This window comes from Nematolebias whitei, chromosome 10 (genome assembly GCF_014905685.2).
Source record: "Nematolebias whitei isolate Nwh7 chromosome 10, NemWhi1, whole genome shotgun sequence".
NCBI lineage: Eukaryota > Metazoa > Chordata > Actinopteri > Cyprinodontiformes > Rivulidae > Nematolebias > Nematolebias whitei.
Genome location: NC_056507.1, coordinates 44458883 through 44473300, shown reverse-complemented (window position 1 = coordinate 44473300; position 14418 = coordinate 44458883). Strand labels below are relative to the sequence as shown.

The 14418-nt window shown below is 41.7% G+C and overlaps 2 protein-coding genes across 2 annotated transcripts in view; both read right to left on the bottom strand.

Annotated features, from left to right (window-relative positions):
• Positions 1 to 8882, bottom strand: part of LOC119416522 (ankyrin repeat domain-containing protein 26) — a gene marked incomplete at its 3' end in the record, with an annotated part of 163667 nt that extends 154785 nt beyond the window's left edge. The window contains 11 exon segments of the mRNA XM_037683752.1: positions 1087 to 1160; positions 1244 to 1342; positions 1438 to 1707; positions 4463 to 4507; positions 4573 to 4642; positions 4725 to 4792; positions 5189 to 5275; positions 5550 to 5649; positions 5746 to 5807; positions 6609 to 6753; positions 8433 to 8882. Coding sequence (XP_037539680.1) covers positions 1087 to 1160; positions 1244 to 1342; positions 1438 to 1707; positions 4463 to 4507; positions 4573 to 4642; positions 4725 to 4792; positions 5189 to 5275; positions 5550 to 5649; positions 5746 to 5807; positions 6609 to 6753; positions 8433 to 8882 — 1470 coding nt within the window.
• A 271-nt stretch (positions 8883 to 9153) lies between these two features.
• The window catches only part of si:ch211-272n13.3 (putative ankyrin repeat domain-containing protein 20A2), a 7016-nt gene continuing 1751 nt past the window's right edge, over positions 9154 to 14418 (bottom strand). The window contains exons 4-12 of the mRNA XM_037683751.1: positions 13320 to 13426; positions 13093 to 13230; positions 12762 to 12916; positions 12615 to 12641; positions 11158 to 11197; positions 11006 to 11075; positions 10868 to 10919; positions 10006 to 10513; positions 9154 to 9160 (exon numbers count right to left, since the gene is read on the bottom strand). Of these exons, the coding sequence (XP_037539679.1) occupies positions 9154 to 9160; positions 10006 to 10513; positions 10868 to 10919; positions 11006 to 11075; positions 11158 to 11197; positions 12615 to 12641; positions 12762 to 12916; positions 13093 to 13230; positions 13320 to 13426 (1104 nt within the window). The remainder of the gene's footprint in view (positions 9161 to 10005; positions 10514 to 10867; positions 10920 to 11005; positions 11076 to 11157; positions 11198 to 12614; positions 12642 to 12761; positions 12917 to 13092; positions 13231 to 13319; positions 13427 to 14418) is intronic.

Genomic DNA, 14418 nt, shown 5'->3' with positions numbered 1-14418 from the left:
TATATATAAATGTATATATATGTATATATATATATATACACATACATACATACATACACACACATATTTACATGCAAAAACATACATATACGTACACATATTTACATGTTCATATATGCATATATACACATCAGTGTTGCCCCTACCATTATCCAAGGAGGGCGCCCCGCCCTGTCAACAGAACTGAACACATCACCTGCCAAGTCCCCCACACCCAACTGCTCTGCCGGGAGCTCAGCTCAAATTCCAAACTGTGTGCAATAAAAAAATTACCACTCGCTATACCTGCCCACCCCAATCATCATCAAATGCCGGCACTAATACCACTAAACTAGCATGCACTTCAGACGTAGAGCTCACATTCTCTTCTCCACAAGACCAAAGTGAAACAGGAAGTGACATCACAGGGGGACTCCTTGGTTTGTGTTTACTGAAGCAATATTATTTGAACTCGGACTCATTTTCGTCTGTCTTTGTTAGTAGCTCAAAAACTAAACTAAACAAACAGCAGATTCTTCTCTGCCATCTGTGTCGTTAACTATTGCTAATTGTAATGCAGTTGTAGCAATGGTATGTGCAGGCGATCCCCTCTGACATCACTTCCTGTCACTGCTCACGTGATTGTCTCAAAACTACTCATCTCAGTGAGGTGATTTTTAAAAAAAACTACATTATCATCTTTACAAAAATGTATTCATTTTTATTACAAAAAATTGATGTCCCAGACACTTTGACATTTGCATTATACAGTAGGCAATATTTGCCATAAACACAAAAACTTGATCCTCTCTTAATTCAAAATGTTACAAGATGTTGCCATTCCTTATTCTTGGGATCAGCTTAGTCATCTTTAAGGAAGTCCAGCTAAAGAGGGACTTGTAAAAATATTTCTCAAATTATAACTTGTATACAGACCCCCGCGACCCACAAAGGAAGAAGCAGGTAAAAGATAATGGATGGATGGACATATATATTAATATAATTTGTGTTTAAAATGTATGTATTCCTAACTAATGACCGAGGCAAGAATTATTCAAATAATTTAGAATTAGTAGGAAGAAATCCTATTCTAAAAGCATTTCTCACCTTCTGTTGCTGAAAAACTCCAAACTCCAAATCAGTAATAGGGTCTTTTACCATCAATGAGTGCTCAGGGGAACCTAACAAGAGACAGACACATTATCCACAGACTAGACATGTGGATACAAAAAGGTTATTTTAACAAAACATCAGCAAACCTTACCCGTTTCAACCATTGCTTGAGACTCAGTTATACTTTGCTGCTGATTGTCATCTGATGTTTTACATAGGGATGCTACCTTGTCAGTTTCCCAATTGGATTCTGAAGGAGGCCATATAAAGGAAACAAAGATTCTGCATTATGCCTATATCTCATTTCTTATGCCTATACAACTTAAGAACATGGAGCCTCTTTACCTTTGTCACTATTGTGTTTCTGAAGCACCATCTTTTTTGTCTGAGGTTGTGGATGAGGAGCTGATTTAGAGGGTGCGCTCAGCAATATTTTGTCAGAACTGCTGCTCCTCCTCTGAGATGTTGACAATCCTGCAGGAGCATCATCTCCTTCCTGTTCATTACCAGGTACATTAGAGTGTTCTGGAAACTCTTCAAGCCCAGATGAGACGATTCTGTGCTCAGGCAAGGTTCTCTTACTCGTAGTGCTAGCCAAATCCCAGTCTGATGCATCTGGTCACACAAAAACAACATGACTTAACAAAAACATGAAAATATGTTGCTAAGAGTGAAAGGTCTGCTTATGTTATGGTAATTATTATTGCCCCATTCACTGAGTGCATACATTTCTATGACAATAGACAATGATGGCCATAGAAAAGCTCTGGAAAAGGCTTTCACTCTAATGTGTCTAAAATCAGGTGTCTTTCAGGTTCACCTGCACCTACATCTGGACCTGTCATTCTGTGTCCGTCTGTCTCTCCTTCCTGTCCTCTCAAATCAGCTGGTCAAAGCAGACGGCCGCTTGTCCTGAGCCTGGTTCTGCTGGAGGTTTCTTCCAGCTAAAAGGGAATTTTTCCTTTCCACTGTGCTTGCTCAGGATGGGAGACTGCAACGAAGTGAAGATTCAACTTGTCTGCTGGATTCCTTAGATAGAGAACTTTACTAATTGGCTTTTATGTGAATGTTTCTGTAAAGTGCCCTGAGACAACTTTGTTGTGGGAATGGTGCTGGTCAGAGGTGATGTCAAGAGTCTCAGATGTAGGGCAAACAATGCACCCAATGGAATGAACAATAGCCACCTCCAATGCTTGCGTCCATGTCAATCTCAGCAAAGACGACGCCCCCGTGGCCAAAATAAACTTGGAATGTATTGAAAGTGAGTGCATTAAATATCTTTAATGACTAAGGCAGAATTTTTATTCACACATTTTCACACTAAATTCACACCAAATCCTATAAATAAGATTGGTTTTTATGCTGCCATAGGCTTAGATGACTGGAATTTTAATATTTAACTTCCCTCTGAGATTAATAAAGTATTTTTGAATTGAATTGGAAGAAAAATTGACCTCATTTCCATAAATGAATTGTTAAAACTTTTCATTTGATACTATTTCTATCTTAACATGTGATTACTACCATCCAGCTGCTAACTAGACCTGTAATGCTACTAACAAGATCCTCCACCTGCCTGCACGGACCGAACTCTATGGACCCATTCGGTTCTGCGGGGAAACCTTGGATGTTCTCTGTCTGCTGGACCCAGTTCTGGAGGGCAGTCTACATTGCATCTCCTTAACTTCCTGTCTCCTCTCTTTAGTATTCGCACAGTCACATTTCTTCTTGGCTAATCTCTTTCTTTGAATAACTTTCTGCACTTCACTATTCCACCACCAGGTTTCCTGATCATCCATTCTCTGTCCAGATGACACACCAAGTACCTTCCTACCTGTCTCTCTAATTACTGTTGCTGTAGTAGTCCAGTCATTTGGAAGCTCTTTCTTACCACCCAGAGCCTTTAACAGCTCCTCTCTGAATTTCTCACAACATTCTTCCTTCTTCATCTTCCACCATTTGGTCTTCTTCTCTGATTTTACTCTTTTTCTCTTCTTCACAACAACAGTCATTCTACACACAACCATCTGACGATGTCTGGCCACGCTCTCCCCTGCCACAACCGTACAGTCTCCAATCTCCCTCAGGTTTCCTCTTCTACACAGAATGTAGTCGACCTGCGTACTCCTTCCTCCACTCTTATAGTCACTCTATGTTCCTCCCTCTTTTGGAAATAGGTGTTGACTACAGCCATTTCCATTCTCTTGGTGAAATCCACCACCATCTGTCCTTCCTGGTTTCTTTCCTTGACACCAAACCTACCCATCACTTCCTCATCCTCTGTTTCCTTCACCAATGTGTCCATTCAGGTCTGCTCTGATCATCACTCTCTCCTCCCTGTGAATACTCTCTATCACTTCATCCAGATCTTTCCAAAATGTATCTTTCTCCTCCTCATCACATCCAACCTGTGGAGCATAACCACTGATGATGTTTAGCAACAGACCTTCTGCTTCTACCTTCAGACACATCACCCTATCTGACACTCTCTTCACCTCTACTACATTCTTTGCCAACTTCTCCTTCAGGACCACCCCTACTCCATTTCTCTTTCTATCCACACCATGGTAAAACAGTTTGAACCCTGCTCCAATGCTGCGAGCCTTGCTGCCCTTCCACTTGGTCTCTTGGACACATAAAACATCTACCTTCCTTCTCAGCATCATGTCAGCCAGCTCTCTACCTTTGCCTGTCATTGTCCCCACATTTAGAGTTGCAACCCTCAGTCCTACATTCTTCACTTTCCTCTTCTCCATCTGTCTCCTGACACGTTTCCCTCCTCGTGGTGTTTGACTAACAGTAGCACAATTTCTGCCGGCACTCTGTCAACAACACCGGTGGCGGTTGTTGTTAACCCGGGCCTCAACCAATCCGGTATGGTTTCGCTTTGATGAACACGCATTATAGTTTTTGCAGAAGTGTTTTATGTTGTATGCCCTTCCTGACACAACCCTCACCATTTACCTGGGCTTGGGACCAGAACAAGAGATGCACTGGCTTCTGCTCCCTAGTGGCTGGTTTCCCTTAATTTCAAAAACTACAAAAATTTAAATCTAATTCAAATCCCTTGGTGAAGGGGGACATAGGCATTGGTAACGATCAGGTTTTCATATGCAAAACATTTTCAAAACAAAAAGAAGCTCTGAAGGCTGAAACTTAAAATATATTGTGTACAAATTAGAAATTATACAATTTAAACAATTACGCTCATCAGGCTTAGTGACAAAAAAAAAGAGCAATAACTGCTATGTGATGTCACCAAGTTATAAGGGAAGAACAAACATTTTCTAAGAGTGAATTATTACATATGAGCAGTAATTGACAGTTGATACTGAATTATTGTTAATATACAGTAATTATTAAATCTTACCTTCAAGATCATCAACATCTCCCAATTCGAGATCATCCATTAGGTCTGTCAAATCAAAACAAAGCGCATTTAACACTTTTTCAAAATATATTTTAATTTAAAAAATGTACCTTTTGTTTTTAGGATATTCCCTTCAAGTTTGCCCAACACTACAAGTGACTCCCATTTTGTCTTGTCATTCTAGTAGGAAAAAAAAACACACACAACTGCAGTTTTTGATTGATAAAATTTCTCAGATATTCTCATAAGAGGACAAACCTACCTCTTTCTGTAAAGCATCATCTTCTCCAACAGGTTCCCCTCCACCTTTATCTTTACTGTTGTTTCCAGCTGGAAAAGACAAGACACGTTTGGTATGTTTGCAACAAGTTTCTCTATTTAAAAACAGTATCCTGATGATGCAGACTGTGTTTAGCAGAGCTCTATAAGAAGCATTCCCATGCAAATGAGCTTGACGTGAACATGCCTTTGCATATGCCAAGCACATCAATTCAACATAAAATTGTATCAAGACAACTTCTACATTAACCAAGATTGATAAAAATTCAACCGAAGCCTCTCTAAAAATTAAAAAGTCGAGTCGTACATGTGTTCGTTTGCATTTCAGCTCCGGTAAACAGTGTTGAAGGGCAAAGGACAAGATGGTGCAGTGCATGCATTCATTCTTTTATCTAATGATGAGGTGATTGCGAGGTCTTTGCTTAGCTAGAGTCAAATAAGTCATACCCTGGCTCTGGCTGATTTGTGGCCTGCCTATCTCTGCCATCCTACCGCATCCACTTCCTCTTAAAAAAGAAGGAATGTAAAACACGTCTACAAAAAAAATAAATAAAAGTAAACTGTTGGAAATCTCATTTAAATGATAAAATTATGTCACATTTTATTTTCAGCATTTTATTTTAATGAAGAACAAGAAGCTAACAGCAAATTCCACATACGACATGGATGCCTTAAAACACGTTTTTTCTATAAATTCAAATAAATAGGATCACACTGTTTGCACTGCATGAAATGGTGCCTGTGATGATTTAAACTGATCTAAATCCACCATCTGCTTCTAATATACAAATGATGAAAATAGTCTTACGTTCTCCGAGTGATGCATCTGTAGAGGACATTTCCTGTTGATTCGGAGTATGGAAATCTTGATTTTCTTTTTGTAGCATATTGCAATTTTCTGAAATTGACTTATAAAAATAAACAAACAATAAATCAAAAATCAGTGTCCTGAAAACTAAAATTTACAAAAGAATAATTTTCTGACAGCCATAACTTTGGTGCACCTCAGAGTCCCATGATTCAGTTTCTTCTTCACCTCTCTTCAGACCCAGCTCTGACAGGAAATCTGTTTAGATAGAAATGGATTACTTGACAATACTGTAAAAATTATAACTTGCTTAGGAGCATAAAAACCTTTCAGATTTGTCCTGATGATGCTCAATAATCCAGGTAGAAAAATCTAACAAAGTTACATCAGGTCCTCTGGACAGATCCTTTTTTGAAACTTTTCATCTTTCATCCAAAAGATTTGTTCAGTCTGAGGAGCCACAAACAAACTCAGTTTTATAAATAGCACCTTCACACAGTGGGTAAACCAGTTTGATGGTGCTCAGACGGTTTCTGGAGTCCACCCTCTCCCCCGCCGACTCATTTGAGGCTGTTTGTTGCAGATCCTCAAACTGATAAAGTCTTCTGGATGAAAGACGAAACGTGTCAACAAAAAGAAACTGTCCAGACGACTAACAGATTTTTCTTCCTGTATTTTTATCTGAATAAGTGTTTCAATTGTCAAAGTAAAAAATAGTTTAGGTGTCTGTATGGTGCAACCTGGAGAGGTCCTTCACCGTCTTTTCTGTTGACTCATGACAAGGAACATTATTAGTGAGAAAAATAAACAAAAACATAATGTGACTTTAGATGTATTGTAAATATATTTAAATTTGATGAGAAGCTGTATATCTAACAGCCATATAGAAATGCCTTCCCTGTTTTTCACAGTAGGAATGCAAACCTACAGCAGAACGATGTCTCAAACAGAATCCTGCCCATTGTTAATAAGCAACATTAGGTAATGATAGTCATGTAATTTGTGAGATTATTTTAAACAGTAAGCACTAGCACTGGCTCTCAAGAAACTAATTCAGACCTCTTTTCTTCTCTTTTGCTTCAGGAACAGGTGAAGTGGCCTCAGGAGACTCTCCACTACATTCAAACGGATTATTCTCATCTGACATGTCTCCTTCCTCTTCCTCCTCAACCTGCTCCTCTTCTCTGTCATCCTCATCCTCATCCTGTTCAAAGAATTAAAAAAAGATAAAACTGCATTATTACAATACACGGGCTGGTCATAAAATTAGAACATGAAAAAGTTTTTTTATTTCAGTAATTCCATTCAAAAAAGTGAAACTAGTAGATTATATTCATTCATTACACACACACAGACTGAAACATTTCAAATGTTTATTTCTTTTAATGTTTACACGCGCAAAATTTTTTGACCAGATTGAAATGTTTTCAGATTAAACTATTCAAATGTATCATTTACATGTGTTACAACTCGGGGAACCCAGAGTGGTACGAGACCATGAAAACGAGGCAAGACTCAAAAATTGACAGCGTTTATCATTTACAGTGAAGAAGATGATCAGCTGTGACCCTGAGGAGGAAGGAGAGGGTCAGAAGGTTCTGGCTGGGGAGTATCAGGAGATGATGTTTATCCACTGAATCTGTCTTACAGTCTGGAGGATGGTCGAAGGGGAACCAAAGTGGACTCCAGATGGGAAGGCAGGAAGGTGTGGCTGGAAGGCAAGGCACGAGGAACCAAGAGAGGAGTTGAGGAGAATCAAGGCACGGCGGGAACCAAGGAGCAGAACCAGACAAGGACCAAGGCACAACGGGACCCAAGGAGCAGAACCAGAGGAGGACCAAGGCACAACGGGATCCAAGGAGAAGAACCAGACGAGGACCAAGGCACGGCGGGATCCAAGGAGAAGAACCAGACGAGGACCAAGGCACAACGGGATCCAAGGAGCAGAACCAGACGAGGACCAAGGCACAACGGGACCCAAGGAGCAGAACCAGAGGAGGACCAAGGCACAACGGGACCCAAGGAGCAGAAGCAGAGGAGGACCAAGGCACAACGGGACCCAAGGAGCAGAACCAGAGGAGGACCAAGGCACAACGGGACCCAAGGAGCAGAACCAGAGGAGGACCAAGGCACAACGGGATCCAAGGAGCAGAACCAGAGGAGGACCAAGGCACAACAGGACCCAAGGAGGCAGGTAAGCTGTAACCACAGGAAAAGCTTTAAGTTTAAAGCACGAGAGATAAACATAGGCCAGAGACAAAGTATACCATCTGTGTCAAATGCTCCAGCGATGAGTAACATCTAGCTGCAGCCTTAAGTAGCCAGGAGCCTAATCAAGATGATCATCATCAGGTGGTGCTGATTGGCGGCCATCTTGGAGAGGAAAGCTGCAGCAGGTCATACTCATCACAACATGGGCACAATCCGTTCATGACGAGTGGACTTTGTTCTGAACAGAAGTTTGGTTCATACTTTTCCTGTTCATACTTTTCAGTTGGCCAACATTTCTAAAAATCCTTGATTTTTTAATTGGTCTTAAGTAATATTCTAATTTTCTGAGATACTGAGTTTGGGTTTTCATTAGTTGTCAGTTATAATCATCAACATTAAAAGAAATAAACATTTGAAATATATCAGTCTGTCTGTAATGAATGAATAGAATATACAAGTTTCACTTTTTGAATGGAATTACTGAAATAAATTATATTCTAAATTTATGACCAGCACCTGTAATTAAAAAAACATACTTATTGGTCTTTTGTGTCTGTGAGCACTTGTAAAAAAAACAATCAACAGTGCTGACCAAGGAGGAAGCATAGAAAAAAACGAGGTACATCTCTAACTGTACTGCTTTACAAACTACAGCAGAGCATCCAAGTTTACCTTGAGGTTTTTAGTATCTGTGAGTTTGTGCCGTTTCATGTCATTGTCTTCAGCATCATCAGGTGAGTTTACAACAACAACATCAATGTCTGTCTGAGGCAAGGCTTCATCAGATGATGTGTCATCACCATCTTTGGTAAGTGGACTGGAATGTTTATAAGGACTTGTTTGTCCTTCACTAAGATCATCAGAAGACTCTCTTGTTTTGGTACTGACTGACGTTTTATTTTCTAGCGGAACATATGGCATTAATCTGGCATCGTCAGCATCTACACCAACAAACGTACATTTATCCATGGTGTTTCCAGAATCCTCTTTCTTATAGAGCAGTTTTATTGTGGCGCTGGCAAAGTCATACTGGAGCTTCAGATGCTTGCTGTCTGAGTTTTGACTCAACTCATTGTCTTTGCTCAGACTGGATCTGTCGTACTTTGACTTTGTTTCATTCATATTTTCATTAACTGAATGTGGACTGAATTTGTTATCACTGTCACTCCCAAAATTGTGGGCTTTTGTTTTATCTGCTTTTGTCTTGTCTACTACAACTGTGGGCCTCGAACTCAGTGACGACAAGTTGGTTTTAGAAAGAAGTGTGTCTCTTTTCATCTTCTGTTCTGACTCGACACTTTCATCATCAACATCCCAACCATCATCCTCTGTCTCGTTCTCTGAGTTTGACCATCCTTCAATCTGTGACAGCGCTGCACTGCCGTCATCATCTTCAGGTACTGTAGACACAACAGGAGAGGGGTCGTTTGGCTCATTTGCAATACTTTCTTTATCCTCTTCTTCCCAGAAGCATTCTTGTTGATCTTTGGTCTTGATTTCAGAGGCAACATTTGACTTCAGATCTAATGACGCCACGTTACATTCAGCAGTAGACGCATCATTTTGGTCATCCCACTCCGATTCTTCAACAGTGGGTCTGATTTGGGGCTGAGGGCAGCTTTGTACACCGTGTGCTGCAAATGTGTTCTCTTCACTAGTAACTAACTGGGAGGAGACATATTCTGTACATAACACTACAGGTAATGAAGAATCCCATGAGGTGTCTGGTTGGTTGTCACTTGGAACTAATCCATCTTTGGGATGCAGTGAATCTGCTTCTGGTTGCAAAGTTTGTATTTGAATAAGAGTCACTTGTTCAGAAGTGTTACTGTTGATCTGACTCTCTTTAGGCATGTCAGTGTTACTACTTTCTTGTGAGGAGCCCCAAGAGGATCTATGCTTCTCTCCTTTTATTCTATTTGAGCCTGCAACATCATCTGCATCAAACAGACCATCTGTTTTACCTACACCAACCTTATGTAACAAATCTCTTTGAGAAGTGATAATGTGACTAGACCCCCCTATTTTGTGTTGTTCCTCATCATCACCCCAGGACTGATGTTGGTCTTTTTCTGTTTCTCCGTCAGACTCATCCTCTTTACTCTCAGCAGGTGATTGGTGTATAGGTGGCATGGGGACTTCTGTTGAATCTTGGTTTAAAATTGTTTTTTGATTTGACAGGAAGCATTCATTAGCAAGGCTCTCTTCTTCATCAGAAAATTTAGATTCAACCCTAATGGCTGACACAACGCAGTCCTCAGCAACATCTAATGTGGCTGACAAAGCAACATTTGGGCAGTTTTTAGTGTCTTCAAGCTCCGATTTGGCGTTTTTCTCAGAAACACAATCACGGTCATGTTTAGCTCTGAGAGAACACCCAGTGCTGTGTGAGATGTCCAGAACGTGAGCGCTCTGAGAATTCACACTGGAACTAATGTTGGCTAAATCAGTTCCACAAGTTTCCTGTGCCTCTTCAATGTCGGCCTGGACAGCAGCTTTACTGCTGCCATCTTCTTCATCTTCCTCCTCCTCCTCTTCCTCAGATTCATCGTCTTCATTATCTTCCCCTTTATTCCTTTGTTCACCTTCGTCCTCCTCATTATCATCATCATCGTCCACTTCTTCACCATCCTCTTCCTCCTCTTCCTCTTCTTCGTCCTCTCCTGCTGAGCTGTCCTGCTCAGAGTCGGTCCTTTCATCATCTTCTGAATGCTGCTCTTGTTTTCCATCCCCGCTCTCAGCTGGACACCCTCCTTGATTTGGCATTAAGGAAAAGAAAGAGACATGGTTGTCACAAAATGCAACAAAGCCTTGTGTTATTTTACCTTCGTGTGGTTTGAAAGATGAGTGGAGGTCATTTGGGGTGCTCTGGGAAAGGAGGAAACTGCAGGGGAGTCTACTGGGTTGCTGCAAGTGGAAACCTTTGGGATGGGCGGGCTTCTCTGGACTCTACCCTCATGTTCTGCCTCTGATTCAGTGCCATTAGAGGAAGAGTCAGGAAGTGTTGAGGCTACAGGGAAGGGAGGGATAATGGATTACTACTAAAAACTACAAAGTATGGCAGCACTAATACAGTAAGAAGTAAAGGATTGGAAGGTCTGCGTTACCTTCTCCTTTTTTAGATTCAAACATTCTGCTTAGGTTTACTTTTAGTGGTTTCTAAAATTCAAAAGAAGAAACAAAGATTAGAGTGAAACTTAAATTTCCATTTAGAGCCGATAAAAGTTCAAATAAGGTGCTCCAACCTTTTCATTTGAAACCGATTCATTCTCATCTTCTGATGAAGGCCATTCATCAGCAGCACTTTTTGAAACTCTGATAAGGAAAATAAACATTTACAGCAGGAAAGTCATCTGTCAATCCAAACTGTAGCATGAAGTAAGATAATGGTGCTCACCGACTGACTGACTCGGACTGGGAACTGTTCTCCAAAAAATCTGCAACCAAGTAAACCTTTGAAAATGTATACGTGTCTCAAATAATACTAGCAAAACACATGAGTTTGTCCAGTTTGACAATTGTCAAGCACAAGGTCTTCATCTTAATCTGAAAATCCAGAGCAAGCATTGTGGCCAGGACACCACAAACTGGGTAGCAACAAGTGACATTTTCTAAAAAATGTTGAACAACAGGAAGATTAAAACTGCTTTCACCTAGAATGTGGTGGTTGAACGCTCATACAAGTCTGTGCTGCACAACAAAACAACGTACCATGTGTGCTTTGCATGGAGCTGGTGCACAGTGTGTGTGCTGAGAGAGAATAACTGGGAGGTAAGCACAGAGCTTTGCAACACCTTCACACATCCAGTCATGGGAACTTGTGAGATTAACTTGGTCACAAGTTACAGACAAATTGGATTTTGTGTCCGAGTGTCCAGATCAGTGTGAACTGCTCACTTTAACCTGGAACGACCTGGAGCTTTGAATTGGTTTGAATTTCTCCTCAGTTTATCATATTATTGCAGACTCAGAGCAGAAGCAGGTGTTTGTGTGTGTGTAGAGCTCCTGAACAAACTTGCTACTCCTGACGTTACTTTAATTGTTCATCCCTCCCTTCTCGTCACATCAGTAAGTCACAGCAGGGCTCTACCCTGGGTACAGTCTGTTAGAGCTGTTCTAACCCGGAGCCTGGCCCAGCCCGGATTAGGGCCGGGCCGGTCCATAATGTGCTTAATGTGCAGGCCAAGCCGGTGACGAGCTTTTGATTGCGTCAGCAGAAGCGCACGGCTGACGATCCAATTATATGTTAACATGGCTTGCCATCAGCAGCCGCACGCTGACCGGCCTTGAAAGAGGTCAAAAGTTCAGTTAAGCTTCAGATGGACATCAGCTCAAATGGACGTTCATTCAGCCACTGAACTCAGCGGGTGCGTGCGGCCGACAACCCAGACAGGTGATCACAAAATATCTGACATGTCAGAGCGGGGTCTGTGTGTGAATAATGCAGAATGCAGCAGAAGCAGGGATTTAATGAGCTTTGACGGCCATGAAAGGACAAACACCTCCTCAGCTCTGATCTTCTGCTCCTTTTATTCAGCCACGCCTCCGCCGACCGTTAATAACTATATAAGCAGTCAAAGCTTAATTAAAGAGTTCGGGGGGGGGGGGGGGTGTCCAGGTTCAGACCTGTAATTACTGTTAATTCATCGGGTCGGGTGGGGTTAGCAAATGATGGCTACAGGCTGGGGCCGGGTCTGATTTTTTTGGGCCTGAATGCAACTGTAGCCCGTGTGTCCCTTCCTCACGCTGTGAGCGTACACCACATCCTATGTAGAAGCAGATTAAAATAATCCTTACGTTGCTGTAAACAAACTGACACGGACTTTACTAACAAGTTTTATCTAAGCATAGTACCTCCCCCTGCTTCATTTGCTCCATGCTCTACATCCAGGCAAGAGGTCATGCATGAGGAATAAATAAAATGATCCAAGTGAGTCAGGAACAGTTTACAGTATTAATCATTGTTATCCACCGTCATATTATAAAAAATACACAGCCGACCTTCTTTATCCATGGCTGGTCCTCCCAAAGAGAAGCCTGCTTCAACATCATGGGAAGAACTGCCCAGAACTTTTTTCTTCTTACTCAGACCCTGATGTGATCCTGATGCCCTGTCTGCCTTCTGGGTACTGTGCTCTACGATCAGGTGGGAGCAACTGCACAAACAACAGGACACTCAAAATGTCACATCCAAAAGATACAGAATACTTTGAGAAGCAAGGAACACTTAAAGTAGTTTAGGTCTGTGTTTACATACCAGTACTACCAAACCATAAATGACAGGGAAATCGTTCCTCTTTCAGTACTGAGTGTAAAGGAACTATCTACTTACAGATGATGGCCATACATTGCTGCATAGTCATCAGCGGACCATCCTTTGGCATCTCTGAGTGTGATGTCAGCATCAAACCTCAAGAGAAGCTTCACCATATTGATCTGTTCGTTGCCAGCAGCTAACATTAACAGGGACCTGGGGATTAAAAATCATGAGCTGTAAACAATGAGGAGAACATTTTGATGTTTACATGTGCATCAAATGATTTGTTGTTTACTACTAGCCTCTGGTCTTGGTCTACAGCATCCACACAAGCAGACTCTTTGAGGAGAAACTCAGCCATGTCCATGTGGTCTTCACGGACTGCTACAGTCAAGGGTGTGAACCCCTCCTGAATCACACAACAAATCTTTCAAGATTCTCACTGTAGAACGCACATGCTCTTTCAATAAATATATAACAGCATGTGTGTGTGTGGGGGGGGGGGGGGTAGTGTTGAAGTGTCTGCTGTGTCAGATGTTGAGAACGGCACTACTCAGATTAAAAACGTGCGGAGGACAAGTGTTTTTTCTTGTGCACCTAATATTTCATTATCCATTTGTTCTTTCTGATCACACTCCTGGAAACAGGTCAAGGGTCAAACTGTGTTGAACTCTTTCCAACAGCAACGAGAAGGATCAACACGATGAAAAGATAAATCGCTTGTGTAGAGAAAATGCACCGCTGCCAGTACATATCCCTGACCCTAGTTAGGAGGGTACAGCATCAGAGAACGTAAACATCTGTGTGTCTTCCCGGTCCCACCAAACATCCCCAACCTAACAGAGCGAGCACAAACACCAAATTAAAGAACGTTTGAAAAACATGGATAGCTGACAGGACGCGGCACGGTGCCTCAGTTGGAAGAGCTGTTGCCTCTCAGCGAGATCACCAGTTCAAACCCCAGCCCGGGACCTTTCTGAGTGGACAACAAAGTCCACGCTCAATAATCCAGGTTTACAATCCAACATTTTTCAGTCAGCTCATCTGGACAGTTTGTGTTGTTGTGCTGAAACGTTTCACCTTCCATCCAGAAGGCTTCATCAGTCAAGGAAACACACAACAAAACTGATTCTTCCTCAAACAGCTTACTCCAAATTGGAACAAACCAGTTATGTTGGTGCTAAGGTGCAGAGTGGAGTTTGCATGTTCTGTCCATGTTGCATGGGTTTCCTCCCACAGACTAACAACATGCATGTTAGACTGATTGGTAACTCTAAATTGTGTGTGTGTGTGTGTGTGTGTGCGCGTGCGTGCGTGCGTGAGAGTGAGAGAGAGTGAGAGAGAGTGAGAGAGTGAGAGAGAGAGAGAGAGAGAGAGAGAGAGAGAGAGAGAGAGAGAGAG